The 20,741-nt window shown below is 45.9% G+C and overlaps 1 protein-coding gene across 1 annotated transcript; it reads left to right on the forward strand.

Annotated features, from left to right (window-relative positions):
• Positions 1–3,512: 3,512 nt before the first annotated feature.
• Positions 3,513–9,144, forward strand: LOC132388943 (gastrula zinc finger protein XlCGF26.1-like). The gene is made up of 2 exons (XM_059961355.1): positions 3,513–5,064; positions 9,101–9,144. Exons 1-2 carry the CDS (start codon positions 3,909–3,911, stop codon positions 9,142–9,144), a joined length of 1,200 nt encoding a protein of 399 aa, XP_059817338.1. The 5' UTR covers positions 3,513–3,908.
• Positions 9,145–20,741: the final 11,597 nt, after the last annotated feature.

A 20,741-nucleotide genomic window follows, 5' to 3' on the forward strand; every position in this document is an offset into this window, starting at 1 on the left:
TGAGAGTGCAGATGAACTCGATCAAACCCAGAGGAGATCAAAGTTCCTATTGACAGTGATTTGCTAGATGTTAAAATGAATACCTCTCTATATAAAATTCACTGTGCACGTCTTGTCACTGGGTAAAAAATGCACAGTGCAAGATATATCTGCATGCTGGTTATTACAAATCAGAGGGGAGATTATTACAAATTAGAGGGGTATTGGAGGGAAGGAGGGGAGACCTCCAGTGTCCCTGATGCCCTCACCTACGAGATGTGCATCCAGCTGCAGCTTGTAACCCTGTACTTCAATGAGCTGCAACTTGAAATGGGTGAATTCCAGATCATCCAGCAGTTGGAGGGGGTGATAGATATGACATGAAGAGAGCTGAGTTACTCCCAAGGTGCAGGACACAGGAAACTGGGTGAGAATCAGGAAGGGAATGAGGTTAAATAGGCATCGCAGAGTACTCTAGTGGCCATCCCCCACAACAACAGGTGGACCACTTTAGAAGCTGTTGGGGGGAATTACCTGGCAGAGGAAAGTCAAAAGGCTTATAGGGGATTCGTTAGTTAGAGGAACAGAACAAGAGGGGACGAATATCCTAGTAGTACGGCTTGCTAGTGGCAGTGAGCAGGGGAGGGGGTGATGTGGTTAAAATAAGTTGTACGGGGAATGGGAGCCAGAATGACAGATCAGATAGTGGAGAGGGTGAATTGAATTGACTTTATTAAATACCTATTTCATAAACATGAGGAGTAGAAATATTTACCTTACATCATCTAAATGTGCAATGTGTAATTTATAGTAATTTATAATAGATAGTTTGCACATAGGACAGTCAATATAACATCGGAATGCAATTGTATCAGCATGAATTAATCAGTCTGATGGCCTGGTGGAAGATGATGTCCCGAAGACTGTTGCTGAACAACATCTGTCTCCACAAACTCTCCACTCTCTGTTCTCTTATTCAGGCTCCCATTCCCCCTGCAACTTTAGTTTACCCCTCCCCTTACTCCCACCTCCCACCATGCAGATCTATCACCCCTTTGGCTTTCCTCACCCAGATAAATAAAAAGGAGGTGCATACTTGAGGGGCCGAATGGTCTACTTCTGCACCTATTGTCTATTGTCTATACCAGGTACAGGCAGATAGGAACAAATGGGGTACTTATGAAATACAGGAAATTCAAGTGAATACTTATAAAATAAATAAAGGAAGGCATGAGGTTGCCTCAGCAGACAAGGTGAAGGAGAATCCTCAGGGATTCTGCAGATATGTTGAGAGCAAAAAGATTGCAAGGGAAAAAAATTAATTCTCTGGAAAATCAGAATGGTAATCCATATGAAAGTATGGCATAGATTGGGGAGATTTTTTTGCATCCGTATTTACTCAGGAGATGGACACAGAGTCTATAGAAGTGAGGCAAAGCCGCATCAACTTCATGGACCCTGTACAGATTACAGAGGTGGAGGGGTTTGAGGCAAATTAGTGTGGATCAATCCCCAGGGCCTGACAAGTTGTTCACTAGGACCCTACGGAAGACAAGTGCAGAAGTTATCGGGGCCTTAGCACAGATATTTAAATCATCCTCAGTGACAGGTGAGGTACTGGAGGATTGGAGGACCGACAATGTTGTTCTGCTGTTCAAGAAAGGCTGTAAAAATAAACTAGGAAATAATACGTGGGTGAGCCTGACATCAGAACTGGGAAAGTTATTGGAATGTGTGTGCAGGAACCAAGTATATACTGTAAGTATCTAGATAGGTGTGGACTGATTAAGGATAGACAGCATGGCTTTGTGCATGGTAGGTCATGTCTAACCAGTCTTATAGAGTCTCTCGAGGAAGTTATCAGGGAAGTGGATGAAGGCAAGGCAGTGGATGTTGTCTACATGGACGTTAGCAAGGCACTTGACAAAGTTTCATATGGGAGTTTGGTCAAGAAGGTTCAGTCACTCAGCATTCAAGATGAGATAGTAAATTGGATGAGACACTGTCTTTGGGAGAAGCCAGAGTGTGGTAGCAGATGGTTGCCTCTATAACTGGAGGCCTGTGACTAGTGGTTGCCACAGGGATCAGTGCTGGATCTGTTGTTGTTTTGTCATCTATATCAGTAATCTGGGTGATAGTGTGGTTAACTGGATCAGCAAATTTGTGGGTAGCACCAAGATTGGTGGTCTAGTGGACAGCGAGGAGGACTATCATGGCTTGCAGTGAGATCTGGATCAGCGGGAAAAATGGTTTGAGAAAAGGAAAATGGAATTTAATGCAGACCAGTGTGAGTTGTTACACTTTGGTATGACCTACCAAGGGAGGTCTTTCACAGTGACTGGTCGGGCACGGAGGAGTGTTGTAGAAGAAAGGGACCTGGGAATACAAGTCCTTAATTCACTGAAAGTGGTATCACAGGTAGATAGGGATGGAAAGAATGATTTCAGCCCATTGCCCTTCATGAATCAAAGTACTGATAACAATAGATGGATGTTATGTTGTCTTCTAGAAGACATTGGTGAGGCCTAATTTGAAGTATTGTGTGCAGTTTTGGTCACCTACCTACAGGAAAGATGTAAAAGAAGTTCAGAGATTTCAGAGAAATTTCACAAGGATGTTGCCATGCCTGGAGGACTTGGGTTATAAGGAAAGATTGAACAAATCAGAACTTTATTCCTTGGAATGCAGAAGATTGTGGGGAGATTTGATTGTGATAGAGAAGCACACATAGTGTTAATGCAAGCTGGCTTTCTCCACTGAAATTGGGTGGGACTACAACCAGAGGCCATGGGTTAAGGGTGAAAGGTGAAATGTTAAGGGGAGCATGAGGGGAACTTCTTCACACAGAGGGTCATCCAGATGTGGAATGAGCATCCAGGACAAGTGGTGCATGCAAGCTCGATTTCAACATTTAAGAGGTTTGTGTAGATACATGGATGGTAGGGGTGTGGGAGTGGGCTGTTTAAATAGTTCAGCACAAACTAGATGGCCCAAAGGGCCTGTTTCTGTGTTGAAATTTTTTATGATTGTGACAAGAACCTGAAATAATACAAAAATTCACTCTAACCCATTTTGACAGCTGTGTGAACCAACCAGTCATTTCAGCAGGAATTTTCTATATGGCGTTAAAACTGTGGCACTTTAAGTTAATAATACATAAAAGAAGATCCCAGCTGCACGTCAAGAAAAACTATTTGTGTGAGAGTGTTTCAGTTACTGTGGGGCCAGGAACCCATGCAGCTCAGTGGGAACAGGGAATAATACCAATGGGGAGAGTCAAACTGAGCCAAGGCACAGATTGGAGACAGCAGAAATGCCCCATTCTTATAGAGACAGGAAGAGCATCAGGGAATTGATGGTCATTCCAGATACCAGCACTCTGCCCAGTCAGGAGATGATTTCTCTGTCCAACTTGGGTAGAACCTCACTGTAACAGTGTGATACCAGATCAAACTTTGGCAACTCAAGGAATGTCATCTGAAATGTTGTCCTACACCCATTGATGGATTTTGTAAATCTTTTTACAGGTTAAAAATGAGAAGGAATTCGTCTCCAGGAAGCTCAAACACGGCACAACAGTTTTGTTGTCTCTGTCTAGATATTTAATAAGTGGAGCAAGGGATTCAATCGACCATCCTTCCTACTCACACTGTGGGGAGGGATTCACTCGGTCATCTGACCAACTCGCAAGCCCGTCACTTTACACAGGAGAAAGGCCTTTCACCTGCACAGACAGTGGGAATGGATTCACTCGGTTATCACAATTGAAGGTACATCAGCAAGTTCACACTGGGCAAGGCCATTCACCTGTTCAGTGTGTGAGAAGGGGTTCAGTCGGTCTTCCCACCTGTGGCACACCAGTCCACACTGGGCAGAGGCTGGTCATCTGCTGAATTTCTGGGAAAGGATTCACTCAGTCATCTGACCCAATGGCTCACCAGCGAGTTCACACTGGGGAGAAGCCATTCACCTGCTCAGACTGTGGGAAAGGATTTACACAGTCATCTACCCTACTGGTACACCAGCGAGTTCACACTGGGGAGAAGCCATTCACCTGCTCAGACTGTGGGAAGAGATTCACTAATTTATCCAACCTACAGAGACATCAGCGAGTTCACACTGGGGAGAAGCCGTTCACCTGCTCAGAATGTGGGAAGAGATACGCTGACTCTTCCACCCTACTGAGTCATCAGCGAGTTCACAGTGGAGAGAGGCCGTTCACCTGCTCAGAATGTGGGAAGAGATTCACTAATTTATCCATCCTGCAGAGACACCAGCGAGTTCACACTGGGGAGAAGCCGTTCACCTGCTCAGAATGTGGGAAGAGATTCAATCAGTTATCCCACCTACAGAGTCATCAGCGAGTTCACAGTGGAGAGAGGCCGTTCACCTGCTCAGTCTGTGGGAAGAGATTCACTCATTTATCCAGCCTACAGAGACATCAGCAAGTTCACACTGGGGAGAGGCCATTCACCTGCTCAGTCTGTAGGAAGAGATTCACTCATCTATCCAGCCTACAGAGACATCAGCGAGTTCACAGTGGAGAGAGGCCGTTCACCTGCTCAGTCTGTGGGAAGAGATTCACTAATTTATCCAGCCTGCAGAAACATCAGCGAGTTCACAGTGGAGAGAGGCCATTCACCTGTTCAGAATGTGGGAAGGGATTCACTCATTTATCCAACCTACAGAGACATCAGCGAGTTCACACTGGGGAGAGGCCGTTCACCTGCTCAGTCTGTGGGAAGGGATTCACTCAGTTAGCTAACCTACAGAATCACCTGCGAGTTCACACTGGGGAGAAGCCGTTCACCTGCTCAGACTGTGGGAAGGAATTCACTCATTTATCCAACCTACAGAGACATCAGCGAGTTCACACTGGGGAGAGGCCGTTCACCTGCTCAGAATGTGGGAAGAGATACGCTGACTCTTCCACCCTACTGAGTCATCAGCGAGTTCACAGTGGAGAGAGGCCGTTCACCTGCTCAGTCTGTGGGAAGAGATTCACTCATTTATCCAGCCTACAGAGACATCAGCAAGTTCACACTGGGGAGAGGCCGTTCACCTGCTCAGTCTGTAGGAAGAGATTCACTCATTTATCTAGCCTACAGAGACATCAGCGAGTTCACAGTGGAGAGAGGCCGTTCACCTGCTCAGAATGTGGGAAGGGATTCACTCTGTCATTCACCCTGCAGAGACATCAGCGAGTTCACACTGGGGAGAGGCCGTTCACCTGCTCAGTCTGTGGGAAGGGATTCACTCGGTTAGCTACCCTACAGAATCACCTGCGAGTTCACACTGGGGAGAAGCTGTTCACCTGCTCAGACTGTGGGAAGAGATTCACTCATTTATCCAGCCTACAGAGACATCAGCGAGTTCACACCGGGGAGAGGCCGTTCACCTGCTCAGAATGTGGGAGGAGATTCACTGACTCTTCCACCCTGCAGAGTCATCAGCGAGTTCACTGTGGAGAGAGGCTGTTCACCTGCTCAGAATGTGGGAAAGGTTTCACTCGGTCATCTACCCTACTGGTACATCAGCGAGTTGACACTGGGGAGAGGCCGTTCTCCTGCTCAGTCTGTGGGAAGAGATTCACTAATTTATCCAGCCGACAGAGACATCAGCGAGTTCACACTGGGGAGAGGCCGTTCACCTGCTGAGAATGTGGGAAAGGATTCACACAGTCATCCCACCTACTGGCACACCTGTCAGTTGACAATGAGGAGTGGCCATTGTTATGAATCCCTAGGTTTTGTTTGCTGTGGACTTTCATTTTAAGAGAGAGAGAGGGAGAGATTAAAAAGACAAATCAGTCTGACTTGCAGCTTGTTTACATCGCTCGCAGCTTGTTTAGTTTTAACCGAGGACACAGACACTCAGAGTCAGACAGAGACAAAGGAGGAAAAATGGAAGCATCGAAACCAGGGAACTAGTAGTCAAGGGCCACTGTTTGTAACTTTACTTTGCCCACAACGGTGGACAAATTATCGATTCACCGTACATCGAATGTGTGGTTGTCACCTCATTTGATCCATAGGAGTGGATCTGATTTGGGATATCCTGTGGAGTCCATTTATGTGTTAACCCTTGCCTGGCTGTGGTGTGGTAGTTCACTTGAAGATGATACCCCTTATTGCAAGTCACTTCGGGTGATAATTAGTATGTGGATTTGGAAGGATGACAGATAAAATCTACGGAGACTGTTGGTCTCGTTTTACCACCATGAAACCTGTGGAATATGACATAATCGCCTTCTCTCAACATTTATCCTGGATTACAAATATCTCTCTCTCATCACCTATTCTGTAGTTGAACTGAACTTTCATACTTTACCATCTCAAGACTCCAAGCCTTGATCCCCCGAGCTCAATAGTTTGGGAGTTTTATTTCTACAGATTTATACACATAACACTCATGAGGAAATCTGCAGATGCTGGAAATTCTAACAACACACACAAAATGCTGGTGGAACCCAGCAGGCCAGGCAGTATCTATAAGGAGAAGAAATGTTGACGTTTCAGGCTAAGAGCCTTCGTCAGGACTAACTGAAAGGAAAGATACAAAGAGATTTGAAAGTAGTCGGGGGGAGGGTGAAATGCAAAATGATAGGAGAAGACTGGAGGTGATGGGATGAAGCTAAGAGCTGGAAAGGTGATGGGCGAACGTGATACAGAGCTGGAGATGGGAAAGGATCATCGGACAGGAGGCCTCGGGAGAAAGAAAGGTGGGGGGGGGGGAAGCACCAGAGAGACATGGAAAACATGCAAACAATTATATATGTCAGTGATGGGGTAAGAAGTGGAAGAGGGGCATTAACGGAAGTTAGAGAAGTCAATGTTCATCCCATCAGGTTGGAGGCTACCCAGCCGGTATATAAGGTGTTATTCCTCCAACCTGAGTTTGGATTAATTTTGACAGTAGAGGAGGCCATGGATAGACATATCAGAATGGGAATGGGACGTGGAATTGAAATGTGTGGCCACTGGGAGTAGTCTGTTTCTGCTGGTTCGTTTCTAAAGTGTTATGGTTTATAACAAAATGGGGCCTGCGTCTGGGATATGAACAAATTTAAGGATTGATTTAATATCGATTTCATTGGATAAATCCCTTTTGATTTATTTCTGTGTGGAAAATCAGCAGCAATGGATGTTGATAGATATCTGGAAGTGTGAACCTCTCAAGCATTAGAGGACACCAGAAGGATTGAGTTATTGAGTATTGCTAGAACGTTAATACTTGCTAAGGTGAAATTGACAATCAGGAGGGCACAGATGCAGAGGATAACAGCTGAGCATTATGTATCTGAGGGTGTGTTTAAAGTGGAGGAGTTGGAGGAGTTTCCTGAAAGTAAACCTAGTGAGCTTGAGCTCCAGTACAAGTTAGAAAAATTGAAGATGGAGGCTCCGGAAAGGCAGAGGCAATTTCAGGCCGGAGAGGAAGAAAAGCAGAAAGAAGATTCTCTTACAAAGTCTAATTAAGGGAAAGGCTTAGCAAGCCTATTCTGCTTTGACAGTTGCTGAAGCAGCTTATTATTTATTTATTTATTTATGCTGCCCCAATCATCGCTACTGGGCTATAAATGTGCAGGAGCTGTGTGTGGTTCAGTGCTTTGCTCAAGGACACACAAGCTGCCTCGGCTGAGGCTCAAACTCATGACTTTCAGATCGCTAGTTCAACACCTTAACCACATGGTCACGCACCACACATTATGACCTAGTGAAACAGGCTGTGCTCAAAGCTTACGAGTTGGTCCCAGAAGCAGACAGGCAAAAGTTTAGAAATTTGAAGAAATCTGTGAACCAGACATGTGGAATTTGCTTATGAGAAATTTGTGTGCATTGACCGCTGGTGCACATCTGAACATGTAAATGATGATTTTAACAGATTGAGAGAGTTGGTTTTAATTGAAGAATTCAGAAGGTGCGTCCCTGATGACATAAAGACGTATTTAGATGGAAATGATGCTGCCACTATGCAGGAATCTGCTGGATTAGCAGATCGGTTTGCTTTAACTCATAAAGTTATGTTTACCCTGAATAAGAGTTTCCAAAAGGCAGTTGTCAAGTTGTGGGTAAACCTAATGAGCTCACCCCAGTGGCCTATACCTGCATTCGGTGAACCCTTTTCCAAAGTTGTAGTGGATTGTGTTGGCCCATTGCCAAAGACTAAAGCTGGCCATCAGTATCTGCTAACTATTATGTGTACTGCATCCAGATTCCCAGAGGCAATGCCTCTCGGAAATATTAAAGCTAAAACTGTGGTGAAGGCTCTTACCAAGATTTTCAGTTTATTCGATTTGCCTAAAGAAATCCAGTCTGATCAAGGATGTAATTTTACATCTGGACTATTCCAGCAGGTAGTTTCTGAACTGGGAGCAAAACAAATTGCATCATCTGCGTACCATACAGAATCACAAGGGGCTTTAGATAGATTTCATTCTACCCTCAAAACAATGATTAAAACATATTGTGTTGAAAATGGAAAAGACTGGGATGAACGAATACTTTTGCTTTTGTCCAGATGAAGGAATACATTTGATTTTGTCCACAGAAAGAGAGTCAGTACAGGAATCACTGGGCTTTACTCCATTTGAACTTGTATTTGGTCGCAGAGTGACCTTTGACCTTGTTAAAAGAAACGATGGATTGATGTTAACTCTTTAGACTATGTTTTGCAGCTCAAAAATAAAGTACACCAAGCCTGTAGTCTAGCAAGACAAAACTTAAAGATTTCTCAAAACAAAATGAAGTGTTGGTTTGATATCAGGGCTCGCGAAAGAAAATACCAGGTGTGAGATAAGGTGCTTGCCTTATGTTGACGAATCCACTTCAGGTGAAATTCAATAGACCGTATGAAATAGTCTCTCAAATTAATAATGTGTATTATGTTATTACAACACATGACCAATGTAAACTAACACAGGTGGTACACATAAATATGATAAAGCCTTGTTTGACAAGCAGGTACCATCTGTGTGTGTCGTTGTCAAAACAAATGAAACTGGCAACCCTGAGAATGAAACCATTGACTCGTCTGAGACTTTTCACAAGCCAAACATGGTCCCAGTTAGGCTAACGAATCGGTTGTTCCAGAAAACATTGATAACAAGTTGTCTCATCTGCAGGTAAAGCAACAACAACAGCTGAAGGAATTCATTCTGAACTTTAAAGATTGATTTCCCTATGTTCCCAAGCAAACCACGGTCACAGTACACGATGTAGATGTTGGTCAAGCCAAACCGATTAAACAACACCCACTTCGCATGAACGTAGAAAAGTGTAAATTGGCTGACCAGGGAATTGAGTATATGCTGGAGAATGGTATTATTAGGCCTTCAAAATGAGATTGGAGTCACTCTGCATTATTATGCCCAAACATGATGGTAGTGTTAGATTGTGCACTGATTGTAGAAAGGTAAATGCAGTAACAAAAACTGATGCCTATCCTATCCCTAGGGTGGATGATTGCATCGATAAGGTTGGAATAGCTAATATCTTACAAAGATCGATCTGTTGAAAGGGTATTGGCGTGTTCCATTGACGGACAGAGGTAGAGACATTTCTGTGTTTGTGACACCATCTGGGTTGTATGAATACAATGTTTTGCCTTTTGGAAGGAAAAAATGCTCCAGGAACATCCCAGAGAATGATTGATTTTATAATTCGAGGGTTAGAACACACAGATACCTATATTGATGACTTAGTTACAGGGAGTGGCACTTGGGAAGAGCATATCTCTGCAGTAGAAAAGCTGTTTGACAGGCTTTCCTAGGACAACCTTACAGTTAACTTGGCTAAGAGTGAATTTGGCCATGCCACTGTGACCTGTCTTGGCTATGTTGTACGTCAAAGGAAGTTGGCTCCTGTTCGGGCAAAAGTCCAGGCAATTTCTCAACTTCCTATTCTGACTGCTAAGAAGGCTCTTAGAAGGTTTCTGGGAATGGATGGATATTATCGTAAGAACTTTGCTGCTATCGCTCTTCCTCTGACCAACCTCCTGAAGAAGGGTGAAAAGTTTGTTTGGACCGAGCCTTGTCAGAAGGCATTTGATTGATTGTTATCAGTATTTGAGATGAGGACAATCAATGTAGTGTTGTCAGCAAATTTAAATAGCAGATTGGAGCTGTGGGTGGCAACACAAGTCATGGGTGCACAGAGAGTAAAGGAGGGCGCCAAATAGACAACTCTGTGGGGTATGTGTGCTGATGGTCAGAGAGACAGAGGAGAGGGAGCCCACTCTTACCACCTGCCGGCGATCTGACAGGAAGTCCAGGATCCAGCTACACAAGGCAGGGTGAAGGCCGAGGTCTCTGAGCTTCTTGTCGATACTTCACGCCTTCGTCTGGCTACTGCTCTGCCCATGACTGCAAGGAACTGCAGAGAACTTTGGAGAGCAGAGAGCATCAGAGAAACAAGCCTCCCCTCCATGGACTCCTACACTTCCCCTCCCTCGGAAAAGCAGGTCATGTACTCAAATAACCTCATTACCTGGACATTCTTGCTGCAAATTTGCTCCCACATTGGCGGAGAGATACAAAAGCCTTAAAGTGCGTAACAGCACGCTGAAGGACGGCTTCCTGTCTGTGGTTATAAGCCAAATGAATGATAAAATGGACTCAACCTCACAATGTAACTGGACGTGACCCTGCACCATATGTCTATCTGCACCGCACTTTCTCTGCAGCCACAATGCTTTGTTACAGTGATTATTTTGTTGTATATCAGCTCAATGTACTTTTGGAATGTATCGATCTGTGTGGATGGTACGTCAGGCAAGATTTTCACTGTAGCTCAGTACATGATGATAATAAACAAATTTCCCATTTTAATTGTGTGGAAATATTAGACAGACTGAGCCTCTGCTCTGGAACCACAGAAGGAAACTGAACTGTTGTCATTTCTGAGGAATGCAAATATATGGAAAAGGCTTCAATCTCACATTACGATCTGCGGTAACTGGGATCAGTGACCGGTGGTGGGTCTCCCATATCAATATCAGAATCAGGTTTAATAGCACCGGCATGTGTCATGAAATTTGTTGTCCCTGCGGTAGCAGCAGAACCTAATTCATAACAATAGTTTTGAAAAATTGTGATTTAAAATAAGAATATACATTTATATAGTACAACAATAGAGAAAAAATGTAATAAGCTATTTTAATTGTGTGGAGCAATTTGACTGACTGGGTGTTGCTTTGGAAATTCTGAAGTGAAGCTGAACTAAACTTTACACATTTATGAGAAGCTCAGATAAATACAAATGGCTAAATTCTCACATAAACGGGTCAGACACCCAGAAACATTGGCAGCACTTCAGCACCTCAAAACAGTGGAATGAAACAACAGAAAATATTGCAGACAAAAAAAACATTGTCCACCCTCAATGAGAGGACGTGACAGATCCGGATCTCACTGCCTTGTCTGAACGGGGAAAGATGAAGCTACACGTACACGTAGAGCAGTAACCCGCAGATGCTGCAGATCTGCAGAAAAACGTGAACAGGAACCGGGATCACGTGACGGGTGGAGGGTCTCCCTCCTGAACTGGTGACTCTGCTCCTCACCCCTCACATGCTGCCCGACCCATCCACCGCATTCCCCACATTATTCCATATTTACCCCAGATACATGATTATTTTTCCACACCATATCTTCCCCGATCCTTTTCCCTCCACGTCCAGGTCACAGAGTCACCGGCTCAATTCCCATCCAGGTCCAAAACATAATTCAGACGCAAAAAGGAATTGTTCACGTTTCATTTAAATCAGTTTTGTGTTTCTAAACACTAATTTCTATTCACATTCCTCCAGAGCCTTGCTGGACAGGAACACTGAAACATCAAGTGAGAAACAGCAGGAGGCAATTCAGCCCCTCTAACCATCAGCAATATGGCGGCTGCTCACCCATCTCAGCCACGTGTTTCTGCCCGATCCTCATTTCCTCCATCCCTTCGGTCTCCACACATCTGTCGGCCTCTGTTTTACGTGCGGACGATCACTGAGTCTTCACCGCCCTCTGTGGTGGGGATTTATAAACATTCACCACCCTCGGAATGGAGACATTTCTCCTCATTTCAGTCCCGCACAGTCTATCCCTGTTTCAGAGACTGAGATCCCTGGTTCAACCGGTAATGATGTTGTGCATTTCAGTGTGTTCACCTCTCAGTCCTCGATTCTCTAAATGAAAGGGTTATCACATTTGATCTTTCTTCATATGATGACCCCACCACCCCAGGGATCAGTCTGGTGAATCTTCATTGCACTCTCTGTAACATACTCTCTTACCTCTTTGTTAATCCTCAATGGAATTAATTACCATCTTCTGCAGCCCCGTGTTGCCCCAACCACTCACCTCCCACCCCTGTCACTATTTCCACCTTCCCACCTCACCTGGATCCACCTCTTACTCCCCGGCTCTTGCCCCATCCCCACCCCTCACCTCTTCTCTCTGACTATTTCCCGTCCACTCTCAGTCCAGAGGGAGGGTCTCGGCCCGAAATGTTGACGGTCCATTTCACTCCACAGATGCTGCCCGACCCACTGAGTACCTCCAGCAGTTTGTTCTTTGGTCTGTATAACCCGTGTTAGTATGGGGAGCTGGATTTTACAGCATATTCCAGGTACAATCTCAACAAAACACAAATAATTGTCACTCTTCCCGGACCATTGGTCCGGCTTACAGGGCAACAGTCTGACGGTGTTTGCCCCCAATGTGGTGAATCCCTCTGCTCGACACCACCGTGGGTTGAGACATTTCCGCAGATGAGCCCCTCCTGTCCCCACCGGGACAAACATCCTGTCCGCCCCCTCTCACACCATCTTCATCCTTTCAATAAATCCCCCTCTCCCTCCCAGGGGAACCGGCATCAAACCGACGGGCCGAGTGTTCTCCTCGTACCTCTCAGCGATACATCAGACTCCGGCCGCGGGAGACGCTTCACAAACGCCCCAACTTACCTCGGAGGGAAATGGAAATAAATCAGAAAGCGGACATTTACTTTGAGGTTTTCTCCGCTCTGAGGAGGCGTCGGCGCTTGAGCGGGAGACGAACTCAGCGGGGTAACGCCCACTCGGCTGGTCCGCCTCCGTGACTGGTTGTAAGCTGTGATTGACATCGCTTCGCACCATAACAGCGGTGGGGAAGGGGTGGTCACGTGATTATTAGCCCAGCCGTTCCACCTATAAAGCTCGAGCACAGCAGCGCGTGGGTGACGTAAGACACCGCGCACGTGAGGGCAGATCCCGGTGTCGGGAGCCCATGTGTGACGTCTGGCGAGTGGGGGGTGTCAGACGTCACCTGTGACGGAGCGCTCGTATTTAAAAGCACCTTAATGGACTTTTCAGTGAGACAACAACACTGATCACGGGTTTCATCACTGAATCCAGGGTTGTGGGATGGAAAGTCCCCTGTTATGTGTCCGGCTGTGCCGTGTTGTTGGTGGAGTGGGCAGCGTGGTGTTTGTCCCGATTCGGGTCACAACACCAGAATTGCCAGCGGGGTCCACACGCAGTGTATTGGTCAACAGAAAACCTCTCGTCCCTGCAGTCTTTGTCTCCTGGTAAACTCAACACCCTGACAGTGTGGACCATAGATACCCCTTCCTCTCAGAGTCAGGGGATCATTCAGACAGCTGATCGCCGAGAGGAATTATATTTATTGGTCATTAAAGTTCACCCAGATTCGTTTGGACGGATTTGATGTGGAGTTCGGGGTGTCACAGTGACAGGCCCGGACGGCCGAACTCTCTCCGTTGTCCAAACATCCTTCCAGGTGAGGCGACACTTCACCTGTGAATCTTCCGGGGTCGCCGGTTTTGTCCGCTGCTCCCGGTGCGGCCGCCTCTACACTGGTGACACCGGCTCCTCCGCAGTTGTGCGGGGTTCGGGTGTTTATTTTCGGGGGCTCAATGTTTGTTCCCTTTTGTGCGGGGGGGGGGGGTGTGGATTGATGATCGGGATGCCGTTCTTTTTTATGCTGGGGTTGGGGTGGAAGTTTGATTTTTCTCTCTGAACGAATTTCATGCTCTTTGTTTCTTGGCTCTCTGGAGAAGGGATAAAAACTCAACTTGAGTCGGGGTGATGACTTCTCTGTAGGCTGCCTCGTTATTATTTGGGATTCGGCCGATCAATGCAGTGTGGTCAGCAAATCTAATTAGCGGATTGGAACCTGCCACTGCAGCCCCACAGTGCACTATGTACTGATTGCAAAGCTACGAAATTGCATGTGAATAGCCTCCCCTCCCCCCACTCCACTCTTTCTCGGTCACCAGCAGACTGGGACATCTCACATCTCGCTGCCTCCGCCGGGACATTAAACTGTGAACAACTGTGGTCACGGACTGATCTCTGGGGTACTCCAAACGCTACCTCCTTCCAATCTGAAAACGACCCACTTATCCAGACACACACTACCGGCAGTTTATCGATCTCCAACGAAAAAGTCTAATCACCTACTCCCGATGTTCAATACCATTGCTGACTCTGAGTTTACCACCGTCAAATGCCGGGAGGGACATAATAATCAGAAAGTCTCTAGTCACAGCCGTGTAAATAAAATGTGATCTCAGTGGGTGTGTGGCGCATGCTCAGAATGCGAAGGAGACAGACAAACTGAGCCAAGTCACAGACTGATGAAGGGGAGGAATGATCAATTTTGATACAGAGAGGGAAGCAGAGAGTTTTATATTGTGCCTGATACCGGAAATGTGGCCAGTTAAAAGATGAGTGCTGAATCCTGTTTATTTTTGATGAAAATATATATTTAGGTTTTATCTGACTGTTGTGTGATTTTTTTTTTCATGTGTGTTATTCCTGATCCTCCTTCTGTCCAAGGTAGTCGTTAATCTAAGTGGGACTTAGTGTAAATAGACTTTTCTAAAGTTGTCTCTTCAGTTCTTATTTGTCTTTGTAAATTTTACTGATTGAAATGGGACCAAGATATTTTCATTAAAAAAGTCAATCTCGGTATTGATGCAAGTGTTTATTGCCTTTGTTGTATTTGTTACCTATTGAGCTCTGTTTGGCAGGTTTTTTTTTGAAGCCATGAACTAAATTTTGTCAAAGGTTTTCTGGATTTTACACTACTTTCTATTGCCTTTGCTTGTTGATATTCCAGATACGTGGGTATCAAGTCATAAAGAAGAGTCTTGGCCAGGAATGTTGATTCCCATCCAGAGATGCTGCTTGACATGCTGAGCTCCTCCAGCACTTTATGTGTAGTTCTCTCCATTTCTAGCATCTGCAGGTCCTCTCGTTCCCCAGATACTTATATGTTTCTTGAAATAACGAGCCAGAAGTAGGGCTGTATGGCTCTTTTGGTAAAATATTAAATAAACTCAATATAATGAGGTTGTATAGGGTTGGAAGGTGTAGAATCTCTAGGTAGAATCATCGCCCTCTGTGGTGGGGATTTACAGACATTCACCACCCTCGGAGTGGAAACATCTCCCCTCATCTCAGTCCCGGGTAGTCCACCCCTGTTTCAGAGACTGGGATCCCAGATTCAACCGGTAATGATGTTGTGCATTTCAATGTTCACCTCTCAGTCCTCGATTCTCTAAATGAAAGGGTTATCACATTTGATCTTTCTTCATATGATGACCCCACCACTCCAGGGATCAGTCTGGTGAATCTTCATCACACTATCTATAACAAATACTCTCTAACCTCTTTGTTCATCCTCGATGGAATTAATTTCCATCTTCTGCAGCCCCGTGTTGCCCTAACCACTCACCTCCCAACCCTGTCACTATTTCCACCTCCCCACCTCCCCCCTCAACTGGATCCACCTCTTACTCCCCGGCTCTTGCCCCATCCCCACCCCTCACCTCTTCACTCTGACTATTTCCCGTCCACTCTCAGTCCAGAGGGAGGGTCTCTGCCCGAAATGTTGACGGTCCATTTCCCTCCACAGATGCTGCCCGACCCACTGAGTTCCTCCGGCAGTTTGTTCTTTGGTCTGTAAACCCGTGTTAGTATGGGGTGCGGGATTTTACACCATATTCCAGGTACAATCTCAACAAAGCACAAATAATTATCACTTTACCCGGACCATCGGCTCCGCTTGCAGGGCAACAGTCTGCCGGTGATTGCCCCCAATGTGCTGAATCCCTCTGCTCGACACCACCGTGGGTTCAGACATTTCCACAGATGAGCCCCTCCTGTCCCCACCGGGACAAACATCCTGTCCGCCCCCTCTCTCACCATCTTCATCCTTTCAATACAATCCCTCCCTCCCCGGGGAACCGGCATCAAACCGACGGGCCGAGCGGTCTCCTCCTACCTCTCAGCGATACATCAGACTCCGGCCGCAGGAGACGCTTCACAAACGCCCCAACTTCCCACGGAGGGAAATGGAAATAAATCAGAAAGCGGACATTTACTTTGAGGTTTTCTCCGCTCTGAGGAGGCGTCGGCGCTTGAGCGGGAGACGAACTCGGCGGGGTAACGCCCACTCGGCTTGTCCGCCTCCGCCACTGGTTGTTACCTGTGATTGACATCGCTTCGCACCAATGAGAATAGCGCTGCTCCTGACTCCTCTGTTGACAGTGGTGGGGGGGGAGGGGCTGGTCACGTGATTATTAGCCCAGCCGTTAAACCGATAAAGCTCGAGCACAGCAGCGCGTGGGTGACGTAAGACACCGCGCACGTGAGGGCATATCCCGGTATGGGGAGTCCATGTGTGACGTCAGGCGAGTGGGGGTGTCTGACGTCACCGTATTTAAACGAACCAAAATGGGCGTTTCTTATTATTTCGGTGGGACAACAACATTAATCACGGGTTTCATCACTGACTCCAGTGTTGTGGGATGTAAAGTCCCCTGTTATGTGTCCGGCTGTGCCGTGTTGTTGGTGGAGTGGGCAGCGTGGTGTTTGTCTCGATTCGGGTCACAACACCAGAATTGCCAGCGGAGTCCACACACAGTGTATTAGTCAACAGAAAACCTCTCGTCCCTGCAGTCTTTGTCTCCTGGTAAACTCAACACCCTGACAGTGTGGACCATAGATACCCCTTCATCTCAGAGTCAGGGGATCATTCATACAGCTGATCGCTGAGAAAAAATATATTTATTGGTCATTAAAGTTGGCCCAGATTCGTTTGGACGGATTTGATGTGGAGTTCGGGGTGTCACAGTGAAAGGGCCGGACGGCTGAACTCTCTCCGTTGTCCAAACATCCTTCCAGGTGAGGCGACACTTCACCTGTGAATCTTCCGGGGTCGCCGGTTTTGTCCACTGCTCCCGGTGCGGCCGCCTCGACACTGGTGACACCGGCTCCTCCGCAGTTGTGCGGGGTAGGAGTGTTTTCTTTTTTATCGTGGGTCGATATTATTGTTCCCTTTTGTGCGGAGAGGTGGGTTTTGGTGTTTGATGATTGGGATCCCGCTCTTCTTGATCCGGGGGGTGGGGTGGAAGTTTGATTTTTCTCTGTGAACGACTTTCATGCTCTCTCTTTGTTTCGTGGTTCTGTGGAGAAACAAAGCTCAGCGTTATTTATGGATACCTGCTTTAATAATAAACTAACCTTTGAACTATCCACTCCAAGCGGGACTTCCCGGTGTCCAAACATTTTCAATCCGATTTCCATTCCCGTTGCTACCCGGCCTGCTGTGTTCGGCCAGCATTTTGTTTGTATTGCTTTGGATTTTCAGGATCTGCAGACTTTGTCGTTTTTTTACCTCTCCGTTGTCCGTCCCGCCTCCGAACACTGGTGGCGCTGTATGGATCTCCAGCCACTGGTGGCGCTGTGCGGGTCTCCGGCTGTCGGCGACGATGTGCAGACCTCCGGCAGCCGGTGGCGCTGTGGAGGAACGCTGCTGAACGCATGCGCGGTGCCGAGTTCTGTTGTTGGCGGTTCTCCGATTCGAGCAGGGGTGAGTAGGGAATGATCCCGGTGTTGTGTAACTCGGGGGCCGGTTGCATTGGGAAAGGTCTGGGCCCGAGCTCTGCCGGACGGCTGGAGGGGGCGTGCAGTGCCAATTTTTTTGGTGCTGGAGCAGTACGGGGGGGGGGGGTGTTGGGGTTGGGGTTGGGGTGGGGGCGGTGATTGATAAGTTCGTGGCCTAAGTTAGGCCTGAAGTTATACAGCGTTCGGTATCTGCACGTGTAGTTTAACTCTTTGAGTGATTATGCAGAAAGTTTGAAGTTAATAACTTTTGTGGTATTTCTGTTTGACATAATTGAAAATTGCTAAGTTTTGTAAAATTGAATCTTTCCACCTTGGGCCACGAACTTATTAATCACCCTTAGTTTGTGACACCCAATTTGTTTACCTGCTCATTTCATGTACTGGGCAACTTCCTTGCCCCATTCGTGTAATGAGCAGGTACACAAATTGGGTGTGACATATATAGGGCTTCTTGTAATGTCAAGCAATAAACCAGATGAAAGGAATATATGAATTTCAGAGCTCCACAGAAATATAGTTATAGCTAAAACATTAACAAGATTTTAGCCTATCACTAGATTTCAGTGTATAACTGGTACAATTAAACATAAAATTCTTAATTTAATAATTTGACAAAGTATTACACGGTTGCACTTAACTGATTATCATAGAATATAATTATCAAGCAAGTAAAATAACTTTGTTTGCTTCGAAGACACAGGGTTGTAAGTGAGAAAAATGTACTTTAGGATTAGCGAGTAATCCACGGACCACCACAGATGTAGCCTTACTAATACGACTGAGTCAGAGCAGACGGCCGCAGCACTTAGCAGTGTTCCTCAGAGGTATAAAAATAACAAAAATAAAGCAATTCAGTTTTTATACTTTTAGCCCCTAAATTGGAACCAAGTAATCAAGTATGAAAAAAGAAACTCTGATGAACTATTGCTAAAGCCACGAATATTGCTGAATATTAGTCTCAAAAGCTGTAGGTTGTCAACTCTGCCTCGTACTGTTTCTCTCGCAGAAATGGTTGGACAGGAAGTGTACCTGTGAGTGTCGATACTCACAATATCCTCACATGACATGGTTAGACCGATACAGACACTGTTTAGTCTTTAAATATATAAAAAGTTAAACAAGCTTGAATCTTTATTATTATCGCATCTATACGAATAGAAAAGATTGTATTTTGAAAGTCATAAATGTTAAGAGGGGAGGAGAGCAACCATTTGGGAGGTTTGGAAATGTGTTTTGTCTCATTCATTACCTCACTAAATTATTCTTCTTCCTTTCAACACAAAGGGAAAAAGAGCCTCTTTCCAATCAGCTACAGTTGGTGGAGCGAGGCCAAGGGGTTGATCTGCTATTAATGATAATTGAAATGACGTAAAACTAGCTTAAATCCCAGAAATGTCTTGTTTTCCATTTGGCTTGGAAAATAAAACTAAATTTATCCAGGTTTCGAAGAGGATTTTGGATGATTAGCTTGTGTTTTTGATCAAAGTCAGACGGAAGATAAGCAAGCAGTGAATTTTTCTTTCATTGTTTTTAACTTTTAAACTTGGGTTTCCATGTTCATTCCTTGCTGAATATAGCTCCTTCATGGTATCCAATGATACCCATTGGAAAGAGCGGAAGAATGCTCACATTTGTGTACAGGGATTTCCCAGCTTCCTCGGCCAATGGGTCGAGCGAGGAGGAATTTCACAAATACCTAAATAAAAAGCAGTCACAGCTCCAGGATTTCACCAAAAACGATCAAATATCCTAATGTTATTAGTGGTATTTTTTCCCCACCAGCCAACACTTTCCAACACCCGCTTCCGTAAAATTCCCTCTATTTAATATCCGGGGTTGTTAAATTCCGTACTTGCTTATTTTGACTTTTTTACAGAGGTGTCAGAGCGGCGCTCCGGTGAGCTCTGGTAGCACTGCACCCCTGAATGTATGAGACAGTACAGTGTTAAATGCAAAACCCCGAACAATGTCGATGATCAGAGGGATCTTAGCCTCCAAGTTCATCACTCCCTGAAAGAGACTGCACAGATTGATCGGGTGGTTAAGAAGCAAATGCAATGGTTGTCTTTATTAGTTGAAGCACTGAGTTCAAAAGTCATGAAGTTGTGCTGCAGCTTTGTAAAACTTGTTAGCCCACATCTGGAGTGTTTCATACAGTTCTGGTCACCCCCATTCTCGGAAGGATGTTGGGTCTTTGGAGAAGGCGCAGGAAAGGTTTACCAGGATACTGCCTGGATTAGAGGGCATGAGCTATAACGAGAGGCTGGGCAAACTTGTGTTGATTTCTCCAGAGCGGCGCAGGCTGGGGTGAGACTGGATGGACGTTTATAATATTACAAGAGGAATAGATAGAGTGGGCAGAGGGTATGTTTTTCCTGAGGGTTGAAATGTCTGACACATTTAAGGTGAGAGGAGATGTGAGGGGCAAGTTTGTTTATTTCCACAGAATGCTGGGAAGCTGGAGTCTGTGCCTGGGATGTTAGACCCCCCCGGTCACGTGATCCCATTTGCCTCTTCCATTTAACCACAGATGTAACGATCTCTTTGTGCATGTTAACAATCTCCAGATGGGCGGTCACTCGTCCTCCAACTTGCCCGAACTCGTCTCGCTTCCTGAGGCTCCTCACATTTGTCCTGGAGCTTTATGGCTGTTGTGTCTTCTCCTGGATTGGGGTGGGTGAGGAAGCAGAACGACCCAGGTTGTGGGGATCTTTGATTTCACTGCCTGCTTTACCGAGGGACTGGGAAGTCTCGGGGGGAGGATGGTTTCTGTGATGTGCTGCTCTGTATCCAAAGGTCTCTGCATTTCCTCGCAGTCACAGATGGAGCAGTTACCATGCAAAGCGTGAAGTGTCCGGATG

Source organism: Hypanus sabinus, unplaced genomic scaffold (genome assembly GCF_030144855.1).
Source record: "Hypanus sabinus isolate sHypSab1 unplaced genomic scaffold, sHypSab1.hap1 scaffold_440, whole genome shotgun sequence".
Taxonomy (NCBI): Eukaryota; Metazoa; Chordata; class Chondrichthyes; order Myliobatiformes; family Dasyatidae; genus Hypanus; species Hypanus sabinus.